This window comes from Terrapene carolina, unplaced genomic scaffold (assembly GCF_002925995.2).
Source record: "Terrapene carolina triunguis isolate 2854851 unplaced genomic scaffold, T_m_triunguis-2.0 Scaffold34021, whole genome shotgun sequence".
In the NCBI taxonomy this organism is placed as follows: domain Eukaryota; kingdom Metazoa; phylum Chordata; order Testudines; family Emydidae; genus Terrapene; species Terrapene triunguis.
The window spans coordinates 3,501,625-3,528,456 of record NW_020698372.1 but is presented as its reverse complement, the minus strand read 5'-3'; the positions used below and the strand labels follow the sequence as shown (position 1 = coordinate 3,528,456).

Here is a 26,832-nt window from a genome sequence, read left to right as displayed (position 1 = left end):
TGTCCCTGACTGTCCCAACCCCTCTCCACACCCCTGCCCCCCTGACGGGCCCCCCCCAGAACTCCCGACCCATCTAACCCCCCCTGCTCCCTGTCCCTGACTGTCCCAACCCCTCTCCACACCCCTGTCCCCCTGAGAGCCCCCCCCAAACTCCCGACCCATCCAACCCCCCCGCTCCCTGTCCCCTGACTGCCCCCCTTCTCCAACTCCCCAGCCCCCTTACCGTGCCGCTCGGCTTAGAGCAGGTGTCTGGCTCCGCGCCCCAAGGAGCACCCCGCCCGAGCGCTGCCGAGTGGCGTGCTTAGGCTGTGAAGAAGGGGGGAAGCGGGGGAGGGGCTCTGGCCGCCGCCGCCTCACAGGCGCACAGCCCCGCCCCTCAGCGCCGCCGGGCGGCGTGCTAAGGCTGCAGGGGATGGGGGGAGCCGGGAAGGGGCTTTGGCTGCCGAGGCCCCAATGCGAGCGGCGCTCGGCCACCCTGTCAGCCGCTTTTCGGTCGATAAATAGCCGACCGGGGGGAAATCCCGGACATTTTTAGATTTTTAGAAATCCCCCCCGGATGGCTATTTAAAGAGCGAAAAGCCGGACATATCCGGGGAAACTCGGACGTATGGTAACCCTATCGTTGGAGACACCAACAGCAGCTGCCTCATAATGAGGCTCCTACAGGGTTTGTAGTCCCCTTTCCACTCCTGCTCATGAGCAGCTGTCTTGGGCTACTCTAGAGTGGCAGCGGCAACAGGCAACTGGGGATTACCCAGGGAAGTCCCAAGGAGTCCAGGGAAGCCGTAAGAAGCAGCAACACCATAAAATAAGGAAAAGGGCCGAAAGTAAGCTGTGTGGGGCCTTCCTTTGGGTGAGGGATGCAGAGTATTTTGGGGGGGAGCCTGCCTCTTTGTGGGTGAAGGAGGGGCAGCAAAAGGCCTATGCACCACTGAAGTCCATGTAAGCCCTATTTGGGGGATTTAGATGGTGAGAAGGCCTTGTGCTGGTTGTCTGCCGAGGAGTGAATTTCCCCCTCTGTGCAGAAGAGGAGGAGTTTGGGGGGGAAGGAGGAGGGCTGGATTTAATTATCTGTGTCATGAATATGGGCATGCCCATAACTGATTGTGGGTTGTGATAGGCTCCACCATTTTTCAAGGCAATGATGTCCCTCAAGCATTTTTTGCACTGCATCTGGACATTTGTAGAACTGCCGTTGCCTTAAGGTTTTCTGGCCAACTAATTCACTGCTGTGCTCAAATGCAAATACAGGAGCAAGTAATTTGGGCAAAATCACAGGCGCCAAAGAAAATCCAGGGGCAGTGAAAAATGACAGGATAATAATTTTTTTTAGAGCAGTCTCGCAGTTTTGTATTTATTCCCAATTGGATTTATCTGACTCAAGATGCCTTGAAAGGAGATGCCTTGGTCTGAACTCTACATATTCCAAATGAACAGGTGAAAATTAAATGTTGTAATTGTTATAGTCAATATTCCTAAGTTCAGATACAGAACTGATACATGTATACAAAGAGGATAATCATATTCAGTAAAACATAACCTTTCCAATGATATCTTACATGACCCATCTTGCATAAAACATCTTAGTTATGCCATATTCATATAACAATATTTCTATGAAGAATATGGGCGTAGCATCACAACGGGATCCCTGGGGTGCAGCCTAGGATGGTGGGACCGCTGTGCCCCCTTAACTCTCCAGCCTGGGCTGTCTCTCACAATGCTTTGCTAGTGACAAGCAGCAAACCCCTCCAGACGCTGTTATCACTCAGCACAACTGCATGTGGAGCCCCACACCCAGCTAGATTGCATAAGCCACTCATGAATCACACAGAGAAAGGCACCAGCCGAATCCCCCGCCCAGCTCCCAGCCTGGCACCTCAGGAATATGCCATCTTGCACTGCTAAAGATGAGCAATGCAAGTTTATTAATTGGTTCACCACTTCATCATTGGAAAGTGGATCTACACCAGTCGTCGTAAACCAGAGCAGATTTACCAAACACCTCAGGCAAACTCACTGGTAAAGATAAACAGTAAAACAAGTTTATTGACTACAAAAGATAGATTTTAATTATAAGCGACAAGCAAAAGTCAGAGTGGTTACCAAAATAAAATAAAATGTAAGCACGCAATCTAAACTGTCAGCCCTATTAGACTGGGCAGCCTCTAAGCGGTTAAGCAGTTTTTCTCACCCCACTGGATATTGCAGTTCATAATACACAGGTTTCACCCTTGAAACCTGAGCCAGTCTCCTCTGTTAGAGTCTGCAGTCTTCTGAGCGTCCTTGTTGCTTGCAGCATAGGTGGGGGCCAGAGAAAAGGCCAAGCATGGGGCCCCTGTGTTCTGTTTTATACTCTTAGTCCCAGGTGCTTGGAGAACACAAATCCAGGCATGTCTAGTGGGCATTGCTGAGTCATGAGGTGAAGCAATACCCCTGTGTGTCTCCTGTGAGGGAGTCACTGAATTATAACTCTTCTGCTGGACAATGGCTGGTGATGTCTGTTCAGCCCCCACCTGGGCGTTGGTTACCTCTTCCCTTGCCATTGTCTCTGTAGGGCTAGTATCTGGGCACGTCCCAAACCCACAGCATATTTTAGTGAAAACCATACAACACAATTCTTATAATTTTATATGCATTAATGATACACCTATTTAGATGGAACAATGGCTTTTCAGCAGATCATAACCTTTCTCATGATACCTCGCATGGCATGCTTTATATGCAATATCACAACTACACCTCTACCCCAATATAACGAGACCCGATATAACATGAATTCGGATATAACGCAGTAAAGCAGCGCTCGGGGGGGAGGGCAGGGCTGCGCACTCCGGTGGATCAAAGCAAGTTTGATATAACGCGGTTTCACCTATAACGCGGTAAGATTTTTTGGCTCCCGAGGACAGCGTTGTATCAGGGTAGAGGTGTATATGTAAATGAGGAATATGGGGGTTACAGAGCACTCCCCCAAGGTATAGAATGTTACACCCTCATTCAAATACTACCTGAAAATTCACTACTTCTTGTGAATTCTTAATAACAATTGTAAATATGTATTAGCTAGAGAGAATATATATTATCCCCTCTTCTGGATTTCCCAGAGTCTTTTGTCTTCTAGAAGCCTTTTTGATGATAAGTGCTCTTGAGCAGGGACTGTCATCATCATTCTGTCTTGAGTGGTGCCAATCCTGCTGTCAGCACTAAATAAACAACTTGGCATTTACAGTACAGAGCACCTTTCATCCAAAGGTCTCAAAGCACATTACAAACAGTTGCTGAGCCTAATTAATTCTAAGGGCGGGAAGTAAGGTAGTCCCCATTTTACAGTTGAGTAAATTGAATCACAAAGGGTGTCGTACTCCTTGTGTACATGGTAGGTTGCAGGGGCACTACTAGCAGATAAGGCTTGTGTGCCATATTTGAACTATCTACAGAGCTTCCATCATGGAGAAAAGATATGATACTTTAATGCACTGCCAGGTATGGCTGTTACCAGCTCAGATAAGCCACACTGCGCCACCTAGTGACTGAACATTATAATATGGTTTTAGCATTCTCTCATGCAGAGGGTGGAGAAGGGGCGTTAAAACTTGCCTAAGTTCATACAAGTTAGTGGCAGAGCTTGTTATGGACCCCGTATCTCCTGATTTCCTACGAGAATGCAGAGAAATTAAAATAACTATACTATTTTTAGCTGATGGAATTTTGGAGAGTAGGATGAAATCCAAGTATAAAGCAAAACTCTACACCAAAAGCAATTAGTGTAACTGTTGGTACCATGTTTTAATAGTGGAACTTTTAAAATAAGTCAAGGGGCTAGATCCTCAGATGGCTTAAACCAGGCGAAGATCTGTTCCAAGGTCTAAAATGGCTTAAAGATAGATATGTCTTTTGAAATTGACTGGAATCCAAAGGTGTAATGTTGTTTTTTGTTAATGGTTAAGGTGATTAATATGAAATAATTCCTCTTTCTGATAGAAAACCCTGTTCCCCTATTGTCTATAAAGGTCTTTTCAGCCAGGGAGTAAATGACTGTCTGACTTCAGGGGAGACAGTGCTGCTGACTGTGCTTTCAAATGCACAAAGTAAACACACTCAAAAGTACAGAAAAAAGTTTTTCTTCTCTAATTTATTTCAGTTACAGTAACTGCCATAGGTACATGTGTTTTGCCAGTTGCAACTATTACCATTTAAGGTAATGTTCACTGAAGTCACACGGATTGGTTCAGCTTCAGAATAGTTTAATTAAAAAAAAAATTAGCTTAGCCCAGCTTTTTAAAATTCAGCATGAGAGAACCTTACTTGTACTCTACAGGTATTTAGTGCAATGACACATTTATTTTCACATGTTGAAGATTTTTGTTATATAAGTAAATACCATCCAATGCAACTCACAATTATTTTATACAATGTTCTATTAATTAACATGTGCCATTGAGCTGAAACGGAATACTCCAGTGTATCGTGCTAGAACTTGTCGCTCCGCATTGGCAGTGTTAACAGTATTACAAGGCCATTACACTGTTATGGAAGGTTCAAATCTAGGACAATATTCTGGCATTTTCCCAGATCCTCGGAGTCCTGAAGCCCCACTAATCCCTCTTGCTTGATTCATTGCCTTTTTACTATTTCCCTTATGAAATCATAGAACTAAGCTAAGAGTACTGAGTGATTCACAATTAATTCCTCTGGCATGGGGGACTCCCTAGCTGGCATAGGGACGCTTGGGGGGCGTGGCCAGAGAAGCAGCATATTGGCCCGTAAGGGGCTGCTACAAGCCAAAGGGACTTAGATTTGATGCTGCCCCAGGGATCAATTGGAGTGAGGGGCAGGGAGAAAACAAAAATAGCTTAAAGTAAACTTTGCCACTTCTTTCATCCCTGCCCGTGCGAAGCAGATCTCTGATGCAGCTGAGGGTCTGGCCCTTTCCGATTAACTACTTTGGTCAAGTATTTGGACACCAGTTGAAAAATACAGAGCCCTAAAAATGTCACCACCCCCTGCATAAAGATGCTGCACAACTTCAAAGCAAACCCTTTTATTTGACCAGGGCCTACAAAGACAATCCCTTAGTTGTACTCTCTAGTGACAGAGATTTTAGTCCCTAAGAGTGAACTGGAAAAAGTAGACTGCCATTGCAAAATGCAGTGTCTATGCCATTCAGGCAGTCTAAGAACATGCTGTAATTGGAAGCAAAATTATCTGTTAAAAAAATTGTGCAGCTAAACAATATTGACTGATAATGAACAAAATTTTCGAAGTCAAGTGCCTGAAGTTAGGTTTCTTTATTCAAATTTCTACATCTAAATAAGTGGCCTGATTTGTAGAAGTGCCGAGAGCCCACAAATCCTTGTGCAATCCATGGGAGCTGCAGGTGCTTAGCATCTCTGAAAATGAGGCAACATTTAGATGCCTAAATATAGAGCCACAAACCTAATATTAGGACTCAAGTTCTAAAACTTCCAGCAGAGTGCGCTGGTATCCCACCAACCCCCAAAAGAAATGATTGTTTAAAAAATAAGAGGGTGGTATATGCTTTTATATTTCATTTTATTTTCTCATTTGGTTCATTGGGCCCTCACTCTACCCCCCACTGTTGTGTAATGCCATTATCTGGTGCCGTGAACTAAACATGAACTAAAATGACTGACCTGCTTATATGGTTGCTAAAAAAAATCCCTTTCCCCACAGGTATGGACTCACTGTTGCATCTCGGTAGTACCTTGTCTCATAACTTACATTCCCTTTGAATGATCTGCTATAAGAGACCCTGTGTTAGAAATGGGTAGCAAACACAGTATAAGAATTTGTGAAATCCATTGGCTGGATCCTGCTCTGTTCTTCTCTTGTTTTATGTGTATTCCCTGGCAGGCAGAAGAATCCAAGAATTAAAGCTGCTTGAGATGCAGGTTTATTTGGGTTTTTCTGTTGTATTTTCTTTTCTTTTCTTTTTTTTTTTAACCTTTTCAATTTGGCGCCACTGGAAGCAATGCGTCAGAATGTTCTGTATCACTGTTCTGGGCTCGTCCCTGGCTAACATGTAAGTGGACTGATGCTTTCAAGCAGCACTCCCAGACTGACAAATTTGTACGGCTTCACCTTGGGTTACAACTTTTAATCTTGTGCCTAGCAATACAAACAATTCCCTGCCTTCCTCACAGGAAGCAATTGCATTTTAAATGCATGTAAACACGCTATCCAAGCCCAAGAATGTTGTTTTGAACTAATAAAATTCCATTCTCAGGCTGATTTCATTCCCTACACTTCTTTGACATGCAGAATGTTACTGTTTATTGCTAATTGGAATTAATACTTCAATAGTTGGCTACTACTATTTTTAGATAATGTTCTTTGAATCTTATTTCAACAGAGGTCTCAGTCTGCATTCTCACTGACTAGTGAAGATACACCAAGCAAAGATCTGGACCTAGCGTCATCTATGCCTGAGATTCTTTGGAGGCAGCAGAAAGGCCTAGTCAGGAGACAGAGGGAACACAAACTGTCTGCGTTACCTAGCTGGAAAAGTGTGGACAGACTGAATGAAACAAGTAAATATTTATAGTACCAGTATGACGCCTTCTTCTGTTTTTCCTGTTGAACAAATTAAACTTGAAGTACGCACCCAGTCCTGCTCCTATTGAAGTCAGTGGCAAAACTCCCATTGACTTCAATGAGAGGCAAGGTCAAGCGCTAAATGGAAAAAGAAAAAGCCTGCACTACCTTTGTGATGCCTCGTATGACAACAATAATCAAACAATGGCACTAATTATGGTACTACTAGTTTTCCCTGAATAAGGACTTCAGAATTTGGCCCTTGGTGCATAAAATAATAATAAAGTAATATCAAACAGCGAGCTAATGAAATATTCATTGCTGGGTTAACTTCTGCTCCAAATAACCTCTTGTCATTCATATAGAAAGTGTTATTCTTATGGGTAGGATTCCTGTCCAAGGCCTGGATTCAGCAAAGCATTTAAGCATGTGCTTAAATTTAAGCACCCACTGAAGTCCCACTGAAGTCAACTACACAGTCATTTAGTATTTAGCAATTACTTAACCATAGCTTAGGCCTTGGCTACACTCAGGACTTCCCAGCGCTGCCGCGGCAGCACTGTGAAGCGCGAGTGTAGTCGCGCCGCCAGCGCTGCGAGAGCTCTCTCACAGCACTGTAAGTACTCCACCTCTCCGAGGGGAATAGCTTGCAGCGCTGCGAGCGAGCGTGCAGCGCTGCAGGCTCTGATTACACACGTGCTTTACAGCGCTGTACTCGCTGCACTCGGGGGGGGCATTTTCACACCCCTGAGCGCAGTAAGTTGCAGCTCTGTACAGCGCCAGTGTAGCAAGTGACAAGTTGATACAATTACTTTCTAAGGGTCCCTTGCTCAGACTAGTTCCTGTTTGTCATCTGAGTTCACAGTTGAGATAAAACATGGGTGTCCTGTAGAGGCTATTTTATTTAATAGGTATCACATTAATTTGTGCAGTAAACCCGCCTGCCCTGGTTTGCAGCTTTTTGTTAAAACACACAAAATCCAAGAGGATCTCAACCAGTAGCTTAGTGTAGTAGTAATAAACACCAGTGGTCTGATTCCCCACTGCCATGCACCTCAATTCGTTATTTATACCTGTGAAAAGTGAGTGTAAATCTCAACCACTCTAAGGGCTTGTCTACACTGGCAATTTACAGCGCTGCAACTTTCTCGCTCAGGGGTGTGAAAAAACACCCCCCTGAGCGCAGCAAGTTTCAGTGCTGTAAAGCGCCAGTGTAAACAGTGCATCAGTGCTGGGAGCTACGCCTCTCGTGGAGGTGGGTTTTTTTAGCTCTCTCCCAGCGCTCTGCCGTGACTACACAAGCCATGTTAAAGCGCTGCCACGGCAGCACTTTAGCATTGCCAGTGTAGACTAGCCCTAAATTAGTAGTGTTTACATCTACTTTGCAACTGCTTTGTACAGATGTAAATGACTGCACACGGGCCAGGTGGCACAGAAACAGGCTCTGAATTTTCATTTACAGATGACCGGTTCCACACTGAGCTCATTTCTCTGGCCATTCTTATTTTTACACAAAGAATTCATAATGTAAGGCACCAGTGACATCACAATTTGTGCCTCATGTCTTTTGTTATGTCAGGCAAGTGCCTTTTAATTTATATCAAAGAGGTTTCTAATAAACAGTATTGACATCAGTAGCTGGAGGGATAAAGTCAATGTTACTCTTTGTAAGTAACTTCTCTGTATGTTGTTGCCTTCCCCCCTGCTAATCAGCTAACATACTTCACTTTTCTAATCAACTAAAATACATTTTAACAAATTCAGCTATGCCACAGGCAGCAGCTACTCAAAACAAATGACCATGAACTTTGTATGTGTTTTGGGCCAATGGGCAGAAGCACAACTAGTTTGAATTTAATTAGTTAAGCATTGAGTGTTGGGGTTCCCCCGAGACACATTCGGTTCAACATCAGTCTTGTCACTCAGGTTCCCTTATTTGGCAGACAGCAAAGCTGTACTGAGCTGATCAGACTATAGGACGTACCACACATTCAAAGTTACACAACAGACCTCTTCCTTTATATGCATTAACACAATATATTGCGTTTAGTATTCATTGCATCATGTTTTGCATCACATGGGATTGGCTTGGTCACTTTGTAGGAACCAATCCTTGTACAGCACACAGTCACTGAACAACTTACTCATTACCTCATTTTACTTTCCAGGCTTATCCATTGTTATCTTGTCCATTGTAAATGGTTTGTTGGTGTTCCCCCTTATCTTAGGTAGTACAGTCATTCTGTTTCTAGCCTGCTGATCCATTTACCTTCCTAATCCTGTCTTCCCAAGAAATGAGGCCTTACCCGTGTCCAATCACTCATGTCAAGCCAGGACTACATTCCACTGCTTTTATTTTTTCCTTTTTATATTAGCATTTGTTTTATTTGCATTATAGTTTTTATTTTCTGTTCTTTCTTTTTTTAAGTTTATTACCCAGCAACCCACTTTTAAGACAATAGTAACTGTAATTATTCGAATTACTATTAACGCAAGGCTTAAAGTATGAAGCAGGCTGTAGAAGCTCACCTCCTATGGTATAGCCCACTAGGGTGTGATTTTACATTGTAAGCTTAGTTTGTCTTTAAAGCCTATTTTTGTTTTCATTTTGCTTTTATTTTAATTGCATTATAAAAAAATTGGTACAAAATACAAACAAAATATTTATTACCACAGGAAATATAGTTGGCAAACAGATCAGAAGCTAATTAAAATAACATTCTCTGGTCCATACCAGAAGAGGTTCTTTTTAGCCACCACACAATACTTGTTATCAGCATAGACAGTTTTTACTTTACCAACATCCTAATGTCTCAACTGTACTGTGCAATTTGGAGACTGTTCCCCTAGCGTCAACCCACCTACCAGCAACTCTGTCTGCAAGATGTTACACCTGCATGTGTAAGTGTTCCTCAGGGGCAAACAGTAGTACAAGTCTGGGGCCTTCTAGACCTTGCATTGTCTTGCTACAGTATTTGAGGAGGGAAAACAAACTTCTTCCACACCATACGGATTGCACTGGTTTCACATTTAACTTTATGGTATTGGATCTTTGTTAACTTTCTCACCGTGCACCAACAGGTGTCACCCCTTTTGTAACAAATTTGTAATTTTTCTGTGACGATAAAAGAAGGCAAATGTTCTTGGTTCATATTAAGCCAGGTCTAAGCTAAACAGTCAAGCCTGTCAACAGATTTAGATCTTCAAAAATTGTTTGCAAGAAGCAGAATTACTTCCTGGGGCACTTACTCAATTTCTTTGAATTAACATAAAATTTGGGAGTGAAAACAGGCCAAAGAGATTTAAATAAATTAATAATTTAAAATAAGAAGCTTGGCAGATCTTATCAGTTTAATTACCATTTTGTTGGTGGAGTGTTCTGGGGTTTTTGTTTTGATTTTGTTTTTGTTTGTAGTTTTGTTTATGCTCCAGGGAAAAATTGTTCCAAAACTCAAAGCATGGCTACTATATGGCATATTTATTCCATAATTATGTTCTGTGTTGGGAAAATAAGAATGCCAAATAAAATTTGTGATCTTGAGTTCCATATATTTACAGACATAAATTGAAGGGAGAAAAATACATAAAGATACATAAAAATATCAATATTTTAAATGTAACTGTTCATGTAAAAAATATGGTTTAAAACTTTAGAACAGTAATGCTCTGCCTGTAGCTTGTATTTGTGGCCTTCTAATGGATAATCTGAACAGTCAATTGTGCCTCTGAAAGAAATCTGTATGGCAGACATAATTTGATTCAGTATGCTAAGAAGAGTATGCAAATCCACAATACTGTTTAGTTCTACAGTCATTATGAGAAATATGAATAATAAACCCATCAGATGTTCAAACTTCCCATTAAAAGACATTTCATGTCCTGTTGACAATGGAGTCTATATTTAGAAACAATGTAAGCTTTACAGTTTGAGTAGATAGGTAGTATTTCTTGCATATTTTTCTTTTCTGAATTTTAGGTTAGCCTGAAACACAGGCTGTATAGCCTAACCTTGGACCCTATTGTCACATATATTTTAAAAAGATGTCCCCACAGAATTCTGTGGTGACTTCTGATTAAAATGGGATAATTGGGAAGATCCCTGATTCAGGGTATGATAAAATCTATGTAGCGTACCACATATTCATTGGTTTCTGTCATTATCTTGTGCTGGTCCCATCATAAAGGGTATGTCTACACAGCAGAAGCTGTGCACAGACTAGCCTACTCAAGCTAGCTTGAACCTAGTTAGTGTGGGTAGCAATAGCAATAAAGACAACATGGTGCGTGCTTCAGCGTGGGTAGACAAGCCTGGCAAGGACCCTGGGTAAGTACTCAGCTCACTAGCCCATGCAGCTAGCCCTCCAATTTTGCTGTGTAGACATACCCAAAATGGCTAGTCGTTGCTAAAATCCTTATTTGACTGTGCAAAAGTCAGCCTGTCAAACTGAAATAATAAAGTAATAATTAGGGGATTTGTTCTTGTTTTAATTTCACAGGTCCACCTCCTGTTTTACAAAGCACTGATGGGAACTGGGTGGCTTTGCAGAGCATTACGTTGCCTCGCCCTAGAATGCTTGCCAAACCAAAGAGCCAAGTATTCAAAGCTTTGGAGAATGAATCTAGTGTTGTGTCTGCTTATGACGAGATGGGCTCGGATAGCGAGGACGACTACGACTGGAATGTGGCCTTGAACAAGCTGCGTCGGAGGCCCAAGCAGTTGTCCGAGGATTCTTATTATACCGATTCCCAGTACAATACTGAATGGGCTTATGGCAGTGATCCGTACCAGCCAGTGACCTCACCTTCATCTGGGCTATACACCAATACAGAGACGGTGTACTCTGATTCTGAAACATCTTCAGTAAATTCCTCAAGAGAGGCTAGAGAATCTAGCAAACTTCCCTGGCTACAAAGGAGAACTCAGAGTGACAAACCCAGAGTGGAAAAAGCACATTTACATGGAGAACTGGATGTAAATTTCAATCCACAGGCTGACAGTTTAGAGTATTCAGATAGCAGTGAGACTGAGGAAGTCCATTATGATTTAGAAAAGAGGTCTAGAAGGTGGAGAAAGAGCAAAATTGTCTCAGAAGAATTAAGTGAAGGAAAAAATCACACAAAAACCCACAAGAAGAATTTGAGCACAAATCAGGTAACTACATTTGCTTATATAGGAAGGATTGAGTAAGCAAAAGTGGGCAGGGGGAGTGGCACACTTTGTCAAAAATGGCATTACCTGTTTCTGAGTCCCTCAGAAGATGATCTTGAATGTCCTAAGAAGTAAAGCACAAAATGAGGTCTTGAATATATGTGCTACAGGCCACCAAATCACACTAGGGAGCAGGATGACCTGCTCCTTAAGTACCTATCTGTAATCTGTAGGGAAAAAATTTGTGTGGTCATGGGGGACTTCAATTTGAGGGACATATGCTGGAGGTCTCAGGCTGCCAGTACTAAAACATCCTTGGAATTTCAAAATATCATAGATGACAACTTCCTGATTCAACTTGACTCAAGTGTTGCAACCATCACAGGGTAATTCTGTATTAGGACCTCATCTTGACAGATAAAGAAGAACTGATCACAGAACTAAAAATTAAAAATAGTTTACGTACAAGTGATCATGACTTAATCCATTTATAATATGCAAACAGAATAAAGTCCAAACCAGCAATATATATGCTTGGTGCTTTAAAAGGGCCAATTTCACAAAGCTGAAAATAGTTATGAGTCAAATTAGCTGGGAGGAAGAATTTTATCAGAAAAATATGAATTATAATTGGTAATTGTTTAAGAACATTTTATTAGATGCCCAAAAAAACACAATTGAGGAAGAACACCATATTGGTTTTAAAACTGATCTCGCTTAGAGGGGAAGCGAAGGCAGCTATAAAAAAAATAAAATACAATTTAACAAATGGAAGAAAGGGGAAGTTGATAGTGATGAATATAAATAAGAAGCTAGCAATTGTAGAAAATTGATAAGAAAAGCAAAGGGACACAAGGAGAAATTTATGGCCAGCAGAGATAAGGACAATACGAAGGAGTTTTTTAAGTATATTGGAACAGAGAGAATCCGGACAATAGTATTGGTTCATTACTAGATGGAAATGGTACAATTATCAGTGATAAGGCAGAAAAGGCAGAAGTGTTCAATAAATGTTTCTGTTCTGTATTCGGGAAAAAACATGATGCAGTCTCATCATATGACAATGATAACACTCTTTTCATTCCACTAATATCTCAGGAGGATGTTAAACAGTATCTACTAAAGTTAGATGTAGTTAAATCAGTAGGTCTGGATAACTTGCATCCAATAGTTTTAAAAGAGCTGGCTGAGGAGCTCAGTGGACAGTTACTGTTGTTTTTCAATAAGTCTTAGAACATCAGGGAAGTTTCAGCAGACTTGAAGAAAGCTAATGTTGTGCCAGTATTTAAAAAGGGTAAATGGGACAACCCAGGTAATTAGAGGACTGTGTATCTGATGTAAGTCCTGGGCAAAATAATGGAGCAGCTGATACGGGACTCAATTAATAAAGAATTAATGCCAGTCAACATTAGTTTATGGAAAATCTATCCTGTCAAACTAACTTGGTATCTTTTTATGATATTATAAGTTTGGTTGATAAAGATAATAGTGTTGATGTAATATACTTAGATTTCTGTAAAACATTTGGCTTAATGCTACAATAACTTTTCCATTAAAAATTAAAACAATATATAGTTAACATGGCAAACATTAAATAGATTAAAAGCTAGCTAACTGATAGGTCTCAAAATGTAATTGTAATGGGGAACCATCACTGAGCGGGTGTGTTTCTAGCGGGGTCCTGCAAGCAGCATGTTAAGCCGCAGCGGTGTGCAACTCCTGTCCGGGAGCATGTGAGCTGCTTGCACACGCTAGCGTGACTAGGGACAGCTGCCAGTGAGCCTGGTGTCCGCCCCAGTAGGCGGGGCTGGAGGCGGCACAGCTAGGCTGCAGGAGCTGCCAGGGCTGGGGGCTGGCTCTTGTGTGCGGCGGCCCGACATGCTGCTGCTTTCGCTGCTGCGGTTCTTGGACCTGTCGCTGGCCATGGTCCTGCTGGTCTCGCTCGTTGTTGCCCTGCAGCTCCGTGGATATCCACACTGTAGCCACGGATATCCGCATCCGGGGATATAAATTGTGTATCCATGCAGGGCTCTACAAAGAGAAGGTTAAGGGGTGACTTGATTACAGTCTATAAGTATCTACGTGGGGAACAAATATTTGCTAATGGACTCTTCAGTCTAGCAGAGAACAGTATAATATGACCCAAGGGCTGGAATTTGAAGATAGACAAATTTAGACCGGAAACAAGGCGTACATTTTTAACAGTGAGGGTAATTAACCATTGGAACAATTTACCAGGGGTCCTGGTGAATTCACCATCACTGGCAATTTTTAAATCAAGATTGGATTTTTTTTTAAATCTCTGCTCTAGGAATTATTTTGGGAAAGTTCTGTGGCCTGTGTTATACAGGAGTCAGACTACATTATCACGATGGTCCCTTTTGGCCTTAGAATCTGTGAACACTGTACAGTACTAGAAGGCACTTTACAAAATCAGCTCAGACTTACTCACTGACAGCAATGCACTGATCATATCCAGGAGAGAAAGCACACTCAAGTTTTTTATCCCTCAGGTGTATCAGAATTGAGTAGAAGGCAATGTGATGCATAAACTGTTATTGGTCTTTCCTGTATATTCATCACTTTGTTCCCTATCACTTCCAGGCGATACAGTGGCATTAGTAGTACAGTACAATACAGAGATTGCTATTAAAAAAATTAGAATTTCCCAACATTTAGCATACAGTGGTATATGGGTAGCTACATTTTTCACTCTTCTTGGAATGGGAAACAAGTGAGCTATCTATTGTGGGGTAACTGCTGGCAAACATCCTTTTAATGGAGAACACTGGTGTGGATTGCTATGAACAGGAATGTAAAAGCTATGGGCTGTTACTGAATTATAATCCACGTAATGGCTGTTTTTAATTTCCCACTGTATTGTATTTAGGCATTGTGCATGTGGATATCTCTCTACATGCTGCTTTTATAAGGATGTTGTCATTCATAACAAAAAGAGAGAAAATTGTAAACTGTCAGAATGTAATGACTCGGGTTCAGAAATAATTAGCACATTTGCAGAGAGCAAAGTCTTTCCTCAAAGGACAGTTTTTATAACAAGGAAGTAAAATAATGTAATCTAAGCAGAAAGTAAGCAGGAAATCACACCAGTCATGTGACTGGAGTCCTGTATGGGGCCTGATTGTCCCAAAGGCAGTCTCCCAAGTAGTCACTCTTACACCTGAGTAAGACAAGGGGCAAGCAGAGCTGGCTTCAACCCCATTATTTATTAGGGACCAGGTAGTTCCCCTGCATCCTGTCTCAGGTATTTAAGAGAAATTAACATATAAATTCCCTGGTTAGGTCATCTTCTAAAGTAGCAGGATGGTGTGACTGAATCAAGGAAGTGAACCATTTCTTCTCCCCTATCTCTCTCTCCATAAGGCGGTTAGCAATCGGCTCCGCTCTTCCGACTCTCCCGAGCAATCGTTCTGTTTCTGCAGGTGTTATTTGGTTGGAGTGGTTACACCTCTAGCCCTTATCTGTGATAGAAGGCCTGCTGCTCCACTAGTCACAACACTAGTGCCGATACAGTTGCACCGAGGTGAGCTGGGGCGGGGAGTTCCCCTGCGTGCCACCCCACCCCCATTACTTGCTGCAGGCGGCCCTCCCCGCGCCCCCCTACCCCAGCTCCCTCCGCCTAAATGCCGACGATGACCGGGGCGGCCGAAGATCTGGCCGCCGCGGTCGCCGCCGAAGAAAATGCCGCCCCCCCAAATCCTAGTGCCCTAGGCAAGCGCCTAGGTTGCCTAATAAGTTGCACCGGCCCTGACTGCAAGTGTAAACGGGGATTGCTGTGGTGAACGAGGAGGTCACGTTTTGGGGGGGGGGGGCCAGGACTGGGGCGGCAGGGGGTGGGGGAGGGCCCTGGGGGCGGGGGGGAGCCCAGGGGTGTGGGGCAGCCAAAAAATTTTTTGCTTGAGGCGGCAAAAAACCTAGAGCCGGCCCTGATGGTAGGCTAGTATCTCTACAGAGCAGACTTAAGATAATTTGGCTGTCTTGGTTGGGAAGTACAACCCTTATCTCTGTGTTCTAATTCTATTTTTAACTAATAGCCTTGAAAAATTATATACACTCAAACCACTTATATGAATCTTCAACCTTAACTTCACTTTATATTTTGAGGGGAATAATAATGGTGTTTAATTCCATTGGGATCATTGTATGATGAAAACTACAGTACCTTGATTGCTTTAGATTAATTTGACCTAATTTCATTATGAAGTCAGCTATTGCTCTTATAAAATGGCATTATCCATTAATTAAAATCTTGTCATATAGTTCTATGCTCTCTTGACAAAGCTATAAATGAAGGCGGGATACAGTGTGTGCTCTGAATTTCAAGCCCCACTAGATGGCGCTTGTGATTCATTTATTGGAAATATGGGACTTCTAAGTGCAAACAAACATTGAAAAGTAACCCGTAAAGTGAACATTTTATACAATGTCTTTGCCCTCATTTAGAGGGTAGGCCCTCATTTTCCATGTGACTTTCAGTGCAGTTACTGATTATAGCAACGCCCATTTTTTGTGGTATTTTTCTTAATTAGTTACAGTATAATGTGGGTTTACTTTTGCTATTTGAAATTGGTTTGTCTTGGAAGGATTTAATTTGAATGTTTTTAGTTTTGTTTTAGCACTACTGAGTTCACTTTTTTTCTTTTTTGTGCATATTTTGTTTTGATTACACTGACTTGATGATGATTTTACATGCAATTATTTGCAGAATATCTTGTGGGAAAGGTACACTTAATTTTCTTAAAACATTTATAGTTTAGAAGCTGTGGGCCAAGTCCTACTCTCAGTTACACAAGTGTAACAAAGCAAAATGTGGCCCTTAGTACTTGGCTCTGCAAATAGGTATATCTGTTGCTGATACATGCCAGTGTGAATTTATACATTGACTTTAAAGATGGGACATTAGATGGTATAAAACTAGGCTAGATTATGTGAACTGTAAACTACCACTGCAGAACTCTGAAGAAAACTTTTCACACAAGAGAAGAAAGTACATTTTTGGTTGGTTTGTTGTTAAGGTTGACAAGGCCCTCAAAGTGACCTGCCCTAAAAATACAGTTGATTAAAAAAATACAGAAAAATGCATCATGTCATCACAAAACTTTCACTGTAACTGTGTTAAAAGCTCAGTGTTTCAGCCAAGAAGCCTACGAACAACACAATGACCACAGTGTACAACATTGGACATAATTCTCCCTGCATTGCCACAAATATAAATATTCAGGCTACTCACAAGAAAGCAGCAGGCTGGGCGGGGGAAGGATGGCACAGCATAGGGTTGCCAACCCTCCAGGATTGGCCTGGAGTCTCCATGAATTAAAGATGAATCTTTAATTAAAGATTATGTGATGTGATTAAATCTCCAGGAATATGTCCAACCAAAATTGGCAACCGTACACAGCAAGCATAGCTGCGTCCATGATCTCAACAAACTCAATCCTCTGAGGTTGTGTCTTCACTGGGAGGGGGAGGTGTCCTTAAGTGAAATCAGCTAACAGGAGGTGAATTCTAGTGAAAACAAGTTTTTAGCTTTTACACTATGTAACAGGTCAAGTTAAAGACTAGGCTTCCCTGTAGACTTTAACTTTGTCTGCTTCCTTGTGTGACAACTACAAACTACCTCGACTTTAACCTCAAGTTAGACAGCTCAACTTACACACACCCTTTTATCTCCCTAATGAAGACAATACCCCTGTGGGCTAGTTGGTTGAATTGCTCTGCTAGGCCCTGATGCAATGCACATGGGAGTCACTAGAAAGACTCTCCCTAATTTCAATGGACTTTGGATCAGGTCCTTAGAGAGCAAGTGTTTTAAGTGCTGCAGTTCTTGGTTTGAAAGGCTGGTGTAGTATTTTCAGTATCAAGAGGACATCTGGTCCAGTCAACCTCAATATGGATTCTTTAAACTAATTTGTGAATTTGGTGCCCCTGAATATTAGGATTTAATAGCACTGGCTTGTGCCGGGATAGTATAAATAAGGCTACGATTTAGTCACAGATATTTTTAGTAAAAGTCATGGACAGGTCACGGACAATAAACAAAAATTCACGCCCGTGACCTGTCCATGATTTGTCCTATAAATACCCCTGACTAAATCTTAGGTGCTCTGGGGGGCTCCAGGGTGCTGCAGGTGTTGGGGAGGGTGCGCTCCAGCAGACGATGCTGCTGCACTGGGGGTGGGGAGACTCCGGCACGCCACCACTGCTGCTGGGGGGTGGTGCCCCGGTGCGCCAGCACTGCTGCTTCGAGGGAGGGCAGCCTGGAGCCCCAGCGCCGCTGCTGCTCGGGGTGGGGGACGGCCCAGGGTGCTGCTGTTGGGGGGGGGTGACCCAGGCCCCCGTCGCTGCTGCTTGGGGGCGGGGGACAGTCCGGGGCCCCGCCACTACTCCGGGGCAGCGACCGGGACCAGCTGCCTGGGTCCTCCCAAGCAGCAGCCAGTGCAGCTGGCTCTGGGGGCACCCCAGCTACTCGGGCAGCCCTCGGGTCACCTGCACCATCCGCTGCAGAAGTCATGGCGGTCCCGGAAACGCACAGAATACGTGACTTCTGTGACCTCAATGAAAGACTCGCAGTCTTAAGTTAAGTCTTACGTCTAAGATTCTTCCCTCAGACCTGCTTTGCTACTGTACCTCAGTCCTAACAGGCAATACCTTCTGAAATTTCAGCCTTGGCCTTTCTTGATTAGATTGTGGAGAATCATGTGATGGCTTTGAATACAAAATTGTCCAGTCTCTATTACTGTACATGGAGACCACCGATGTCTCACTTGAGCTCTTAACCAGTGTTTGAAAACAGATCTGCGTATCTGAAATATTAGTGCAATGATTCACCACACTGCCTAGCCCCAAATTAATTATATCTGTCACTATTCCGAGCTTCAAATTCAGGGATTCAGCAACAAACTCTGATAGTCGAGACAATATGAGTCCATGCCTTCCATTGCAAATCTATTGACAGACATGCAAAATATTTCTGCACAATTTCTGTATCTTTCACCATTCCTGTTGACATTTTCCTAAGAGGTGCCGTTAGAGCAAGTGCTGGGTAAGTCTTCGGAGCAGGGAGAGGAGAAGGCATTTGAATTAAAGGGTTGGAAGGAGATCAGTCTTTTAAACATACTGAAAGTTCTATTGTAACATTGTAAAAATAGAGTGGAAACATTTCCATTTGAGACTCTGTTCTTCAGGTGCAACCCCATCTTGTTCAGAACAATTTGGAAGCTCAAGTGATGAGAAAACTATTCACTGTGCAAAAACTGGTGCTTTGGTGGAAAAATTAATCCATTAATCCAGTAAATCCATTAAATCCAGATGGAGTCCCCTTCCATTGTGGCAGCCATTTTTGCAGCAACAGTGATCCTAATTTTCAGAAACAACCTCCAGATTTGTGGGTGCAAATTATAACATTTAAATGTCCAGCTACCTGATTTGCATTATTAGTTAGAGAGCTGCATGATCTCATTTGTGCTCACAAATAATGGCAGATACAAAATTGTGAAAGGGCTCCACAGAAAGGTAAGATTTCCATCATGAGTGACAAAGCATAACTGGTCAAGTTATGAGGGAAATGTCAAAATTACCATAGTTTTTAGATTTCCAAGCGGTAGATACATCCAGGGAATACTGCATTTGGGAATGCAAACAAACTAGCCTCACAAAACAAATCTACTGTTCTGTTTCTTGGAAGCGAAGAATCCAGATTGTTAATCTCCCTGGCATTCTCCAGTCCTGTCAGTGGGAGAGCACCAGGTAAATAAGATTGCCTAGCTTGTTTTTCTTAGTGTCATAATCCATATTATTTCCTCTCTTAGAGTTGCCATCAATCATCTATTTAGGCCAAGTGCTGTGCAGTGGCTGTTTGTGGATTAGAATCTGCATTCTTTGTATCCTCTCTCCCCAGACATTTAGATCATGACTGTGTTCTTTTTCAAAGAATTCCTGACACTTAGACTACATCTACACTTTGAGCTAGGGGTGTGATTCCCAGCTCAAGAAGACATACTTGGGCTAGCTCTGATAGAACTATTGCGCTAAAAATAGAACGTACTCATGGCATCACAAACCATAGGAGGGGCTAGCAACTGGAGTATGTTGGACGGGTACATACTTGAGGCAGCTAGCCCATTCACCACTATTTTTAGTGCACTAGCTGGATGACAGCTAGCACAAGAATGTCTCCTCACATTGGGAATCACACCCGAGCTCGAAGTGTAGATGGATCCTTAGTACTGGGGAATTGTGATCTGATATTTCTTCTTATCCCTACTGGAAGAGATGAAAAGTTCCATTTTTTAATGATAGCTTTCAGTGCTCAGAAGTGTCTCCATTTTGTAAAATGTGGGGCAGACATCCTAGCAAAAGTACTTATAACTACATAAGAGGATTTCTCCTTTTTCCATTTTGTCTCCAGACTGAAGGCCTTATCCTAACAGGTGCTAAGCACCAAGACTGCCATTGTAGCTAACTGGAACTATGAGTGCTCTGCACCTTTCAGCATCAAATGCTAAGAAAACATTGTGCATCTAAAGGTTGAACTTGTTTCCAGTAATTCTTAAGGAAGCAGTGTAGACCCATGGGTAGTACACCAGGCTGGGAGTCAGAGGACCTGGCTAGGAGACAGGACTTGAAGTCAGCCACTGAACATGTGACCTTGTGCAAGCCACTTCACCTCTCTGTCTTAGTTTCCTCATCTGTAAAATGACTCTGAGGATGATGATGTAGGGTTTCCTTTGTACAGTGTTTTGGTGAAGAGTGCTATAATATGAGAGTGTTTTATTATTTGCACAGAGGGAGCTAATTATTTATGGACCTGATGCTTTATTTCATGTAATATGGAAAAGAGCAGAAAAGAGAAATATTATTGTCTTCTGAAAGTAAATATGCTGGGCATAGTCTACACAGAAGTAAAAATCTATCTGCCTAGAGATTCCTACTGTGGTATTTTTCTAGATTTCCTGCAGAGTAAAGTGTATTTGTATGTATTGTGAACTTAAATGTAGCCTTTGTAGAAACCCTGTTGATTTTCTTTTCTTGCACTTTATTTGAATTTTTTGCTATTTTGATTTTCATCGTAGGTTTCTGAGGATTTATCAGAAGCTGATATAAGCAGTGAGGATCAACACCATAAAATCAAGACAGACCTTGTTGAGGAAAAGCTTAAATCCGAGTTATTTGAACTAGCTGCTAAAATGAGTGACAAGGAAACCTCTTCTGGTGAAGAGCAGGAGTCAGAGCCTAGAACAGAATCGGAGACCCAGAAGGAAAGTTTGTCCTCAGAAGAAAATGGCAAAAACATTCAGGAAGAGTTGAAGAAGGTAAGTGAAAGGAGAAGAGGGATAATAGCTTAGAAACTAGAATCCTTAAAGAGGAGGTTGGAAAGTTACCCTGTTTATAGTGGAACAAGGGATAGAGTATATAATGTTCACTGGGAACGGCAAAGAGTTTAAACGCAGTCACTTGATAAAAGTGAAACCCAGTCCTACAATCCTTGTGCAGTCAAAGCTCCCATTTCCATGAATGAGAGTTTTGCTTATGGAAAGCCTGCAAGATCAGGCCAAATGCAATTAATTTATGTTTGGTCCGATTCTCAGTTCATGTAAATCAGTGTAGTTCCATTGACTTTAATGCAATTACACCGATGTACCCCAGCAGAGGATCTAACCCTTCGCTTTTACCTAAACACATATCGGCATCTATTTTTTCACCTCTGCTCATTAAGTGGTCAATGAAAACCTTTTCAGCCTTTACCTGCTCTCCTTTACGCAGTATCATTTAATTGACGCTGATGCATTAGAGTCTCCTGTTGCCTCTCTATCTGGGTAGTTTGTGTGTCTCTCTAATGCTTTCCAGACCTGTTGTCATGTCTACTGATTCTGTTTTCTATCTGATAATAAGATCCCATATATATCAAAATGTTATACAGATTCTGAAATGCAGAGTCTCTCCTGACAGAATGTGTTTGATCCATTGTTTGTATGAAGTGTGCCGAAATCCAGAACCTAGAAGGGTATTTACCACCTGCTTTTTTGTCTGTCTTTATTTGAATGTCTTTTCATGTGGTATTATACCCATGCACCTGAATACACCAGTGCTCTCTTCACCTTTTAATGTACTTCCCTCTATATTGATTAAATCCAGCTTTTCAAATGTATACGCTGGGCTCCTGAAGCCTGAGTTCCTCATGAAATGTGTGTGTGGTTTAGCTGATGACCAAGATGATTGTATGAGAGTGACACTTCCCGGATTAGTGAGGCACCTCACTACCACTTGCCCTCAGTGTGAGGAAGCCTTGTCGGTTCTTGCTGGAGGTCAGCTCTCCAACCCCACCAGCCACTGTTATGCAGATAAAACTACACAGGATCGTTTCGGGGGACAAGGCAAGATGTCACATTTATTATAACAACAATTTGATCTATAACCAATAGCTAATACCTACACACACACACGCACCAGATGTTCTGCAGCTGCTGGATAGTTACCAGTCCTGAACGTAGCTTGAGTCCGTGGCTTAATTTCGCAGCTTGGGTTCGTAGCTCGTGGCAGCTAACTGGCCAGGAAAGCCGGGCACAAGGAAGAGCTGAGTCTCTGTCGGGCATGCACCGATGCCCTTCAGTGTTGGCAGCAGAACGTTACCCAAAGTCTTCCATCTCACCCATCTTTTAAATAGGCTTTTAGTTTGAATTAAGAGTCTATAGGTCTTGCTGTGTCATGCTGTCTCTGGGTTCGGAGTGATTGATCACCCGTCAATTGCAGATGTGACTTTCAGCCTCGGACCTGACTTTGATCTTGCTTTAATTGTACCTTTGTTCTTTTCTTTTAGGGTGGACTCTTCTTACTTTGTCAGGGCCGTTGTCTGCATCTTCAGCCATTGGTGTTTGCACTTAACTTTATCAGGACAGGCTGGGGCTGGAGGTTGATTCCATTATTCATGCATACCTCATTCACATATCTAAACTAAACTAATAAGGTTACAGCAGGCTTTTGCAAAATGAAGGTTACAGCAGGGTTTTACAAAATGGAGTGAGCATTTCAAAATGGAGTTTGAGTTACAATATGGAGCCTTATTAAAACAAGGGTAATGAACAATTTACAATGTTGAAAGGCAAACAGTAAACAGGAGTTACAATGTTAAAACAGTAATAACCAAAAGAAACAATTTCATTCTTCAGCTCTACACCACGGGCAACAAAAACACTCCCCTGCTCTCTCTCTCTCTACTCCAGATTAGTGATAGGCACACTCCAGTCTTTGAGCCCTCTGAACAATCCCTCTAAAGTAACCAGCTCCTGATCCACTAGACACAGAATTCACAGATCTGCTGCTCCCAAAGAAGAAGTATACATCATCTTACCAGTTTCCCTTCAGATCACTGTTCCATTTAACACACAGGATTTATGTACTTGAAAACAAGTAAAAGTTTATTTAAAGAAGTATAGAGATTTGAGCAGTAGAAATAGCAAGTCAAAGTATTGGAAACAAATGGTTACATGTAAAATAAAATCATAACGTCTTCTAGAGCTTAGACTTACTTAATAAGATACTGTCTTGTACAATGAAATTTAGGTCACCCAACCTCTTTGCAGCGATTTCCAGCCAGGGTGGCTGTGATCCTCCTTTCATAATACAGAACGCACTGACAGTTTGGGCTGGTCTACACTGGGGGGAGGAGGAATCGATCGAAGGTACGCAACTTCAGCTACGCTATTCGCGTAGCTGAAGTCGAAGTATCTTAGTTCGACTTACCTGGCCGTCCTCATGGCGGCAAGTCGACCGCCGCAGCTTCCCCGTCGACTCCGCTTATTCCTCCTGCTGAGGTGGAGTACGGGCGTCAATTCGGAGATCGATTTATCGCGTCTAGACGAGACACGATAAATCGATCCCCGATAGATCGATTACTACCCACTGATCTTTGTCTCCTCAGTGAAACATAGATCCCCAGTGTACCTCAGTACATCTAGTTATACCACAAAAATCCATTGTCTTTACTGGGAAAATGACACTCCTGCCCTGCTGTTTATGTTTATTCCTGCAAATCTTTTCTTATGTGAATTCACAATTTCTTCATTTTGGCTCAGTAATGCAATGGACTTAAATTTGGAGAGACAGATTACACAATGACCAGCCAGGGAGAAGCACAATGACCAGCCTGAACTGGGGTGTTACCTTCTGGTGACCTGTCTTACCTTACAAACTTTAAGGACATAGTTCTCAGTATAGATATCTAATTCCTTAAATATCCATCTATCCATCCATTGCAATGATTATGATGATCAGTAAGGTACTGGCTCTCACTAGATTCCATGCCACTCTTTGGCAAACTGTTGCATGGATAGCTGACGTAGAGATCTCTGTAAAGCCCTATGTACTCCTTATGCCTGGTGCCAGTTGGCATCAAGAGGTCCCTGGGTTACAGTGTGTGAGCAACATACTTAAGCTACAGTACCTTACAGCAAAAGTCAAGTGACAAAAAATGCTGATAGTCTAGGATAAGTTTGTAATGCCACTCAAATGATGCAGTGTTAGCCCCACACCTGAGGCTTCTGTTTCCCATGAAAATCACCCAGCTCCTTCCTGCTCAGGGTCTGACAGTTCAAAACGAGTGACGATTCCACCTATATCTTTCATTTATTAGGAACTGTGTGTTCTGTGATTCACAGCCCTTTACTTTATGGATTTTGAGAAGGAACTGAAGTTGTTTTAGCAACGTGGGCATCATATAGTGAGGAAGGGGAACTAATGATTTGTAGTCTAAGCTTTTTTTTAAAATTGGCTGTAGTTAACATAGTTACATTGCAAAAAGCAATTTTGTGACAATGAGAACCTTGAAATTAGTCTTTGCTATTTGTGATCGAGACCTTACCTCTGTAGTTTTGGGGGTGTACTTTTCTTCTGTGAATAAGTTTATAGACCTCTAAAGCCACAGGAATGCCTGAGTTTTCCCTCTAACTTTAACCCCGAATAGATACTGGATTATTCATTATTTTTATTTTAGCATTTTAAATTAAATTGTTTAAAAAAACTCCAAAGAATTTTATGCTTTTCTGTAATATTATCTTATCAGGAAGAAAGAAACTTTAAAAATGTATAAAAAGTGAATGTCCAGCATCCCTGGCTAAGTGTTTTTAAAAGAAAGTAAGGTCCTCCAGAGTTAGTCATCCAAGCCTGTTGTATATGTTTGTTTGTCTGTAATAAAGAAGTCAAGACTTTCCAACACTATTCACAGTCATGGCCTCAGAGGAATTTATAGCGGAACTTGCTGAAGCCTCACTATATAGAAAAATGTGAGCTGACTTCATTCCTATTCTTGGCGAGTATTTCATAGATGTTGTTTAATCTCTCTTTCAACTGGCTATCTACTTGTTGCAATGAAATACCGAAACTGAGAAGATCAGATACAAATTCAGGGCCTCAGCAACCCAAAGATGAAAAGTAATCTAAATTCATATAGCATATGTGATAGATAAATTATATAACTGATACTTTAGTCAGGGCCGGTGCAAGGAAGTTTCGCGCCCTAGGCGAAACTTCCACCTTTCCCCCTCCCCCCCCCCCCCCCGCCCACCCACCCCCCCCCCCCCCGTGGCAGCTAACCACGCCCACCCGCCCCCTCCCACCCGAGGAGCCCCCCCCCATGGCAGCTAACCCCACCCGCCACGGCAGCTAACCGCCCCCCTCACCCAGGGAGCCCCCCCCTCACAACAGCTACCCCCCCTTGCAAGCCTCCCCTCCACGGCAGCTAACCCGGCCCGGGGACACACCCCCGCCGTGGAAGCTAACACCGCCCCCCTCCACGGTAGCTAACCCTGCCCGGGGAGCCCCTTCCCCCCCTCGGAAGCTAACCCCACCCCCCTCCACTGCAGCTAACCCCACCCGGGGAGATCCCCCCACAGAAGCTAACCCCGTCCCCCCCCCGCGGCAGCTAACCCCGCCCGAGGAGCCCGCCCCAGCTCTCCTCTGCTGAGCACGCTGGCGCTGCTCTAATTCTCCTCCCTGCCCAGGCTTGCGGCGCCGATTGGAGGAGACTTAGAGCGGGGGCTGTGTGCTCAGCAGAGGAGGTAGAGTGGAGGTGATCTGGGGCGAGGTGCGGTTCCCCTGTGCGCCCCCCCTGTTACTGCGGGCGGCTCTCCCCGCGTCCCCCTCCCTCCCCCCGCCCCAGCTCACCTCCACTCCACCTCCTCGCCTGAGCGGGCTTTTAGGCGCCCTCAACCACTAGGCGCTCTAGGCATCCGCCTAGTTTGCCTAAGTGGTTGCACCAGCCCTGACCTTAGTAGATGAAGATCCCCAATGGGAATAAACACAAAAAACAGAAATTTTGGTGCCTCAAATTTTAGGTGTTCCAACTTGAGACACCTTAAAGGGGCCTGATTTTCAGAGGGTGAATGTTCAGCCCTGTCTGAAAAACAAGCTCTTTTTAAGGTGTCTGAAGCTGAGCACCCGAATTCATTACCTAGTTTTGAAAATCTTAACCTGAGATTCCAGATGTCAAAATTGGGTGCCCAATTTCATATTCAGGTACTGAAAGTGGCGCCTACTCTACGTGTCTAAAGCAGGTGATTGAGTGACTGATGGCTGGTTGCAGCTCCTGAATGTAGAATTGGGCACCCTATTTTAAGCATCCTTACTTGAAAATTGGGCTGTATGTGAGATACTTAATTTATGAAAGACTAAGGCAGGAGGGGGATAGCTGTATATGCTAATGACATCCTCAATATTGCCAAACCTAAACATTCAGGCTCCAAAAAATCATGAGATTGGCTTAAGATCACAGTATTATTAAAAATAATAAATATTGGGATTCTGTTTATTTGCTTTCTGATTTTTGAGCCTTTTGGGTTCATATTTTCAAGCTTTTTTCTGCAACCATGAGAGGTAAACACTTTTTTTTTAAAATCAGAAGTTGGGAATCTCGCATAATCCCATGATTTCATGAGCTGATGCTTTAAGAAAAACACATTATATCAAGAGACTGGCAGTATAGTTGTGAGAACTGGCAACACTGAGTCTTCAAGCTACTGAAATGTTGGTATTGGCTTCAGTGGATCTTGGTGAGTGCTCAGCACTTCTGAAATCAGGTCATTTACATTTGGATGTCTGAATATGGGTTTAGAGCC

At 42.8% G+C, this 26,832-nt stretch overlaps 1 protein-coding gene across 1 annotated transcript in view; it reads left to right on the top strand.

Annotated features, from left to right (window-relative positions):
• Positions 1-26,832, top strand: part of LOC112119306 (rab effector MyRIP) — a 343,018-nt gene that overhangs the window by 288,623 nt on the left and 27,563 nt on the right. The window contains exons 9-11 of the mRNA XM_024217917.2: positions 6,374-6,551; positions 11,052-11,707; positions 20,797-21,036. Coding sequence (XP_024073685.2) covers positions 6,374-6,551; positions 11,052-11,707; positions 20,797-21,036 — 1,074 coding nt within the window. The remainder of the gene's footprint in view (positions 1-6,373; positions 6,552-11,051; positions 11,708-20,796; positions 21,037-26,832) is intronic.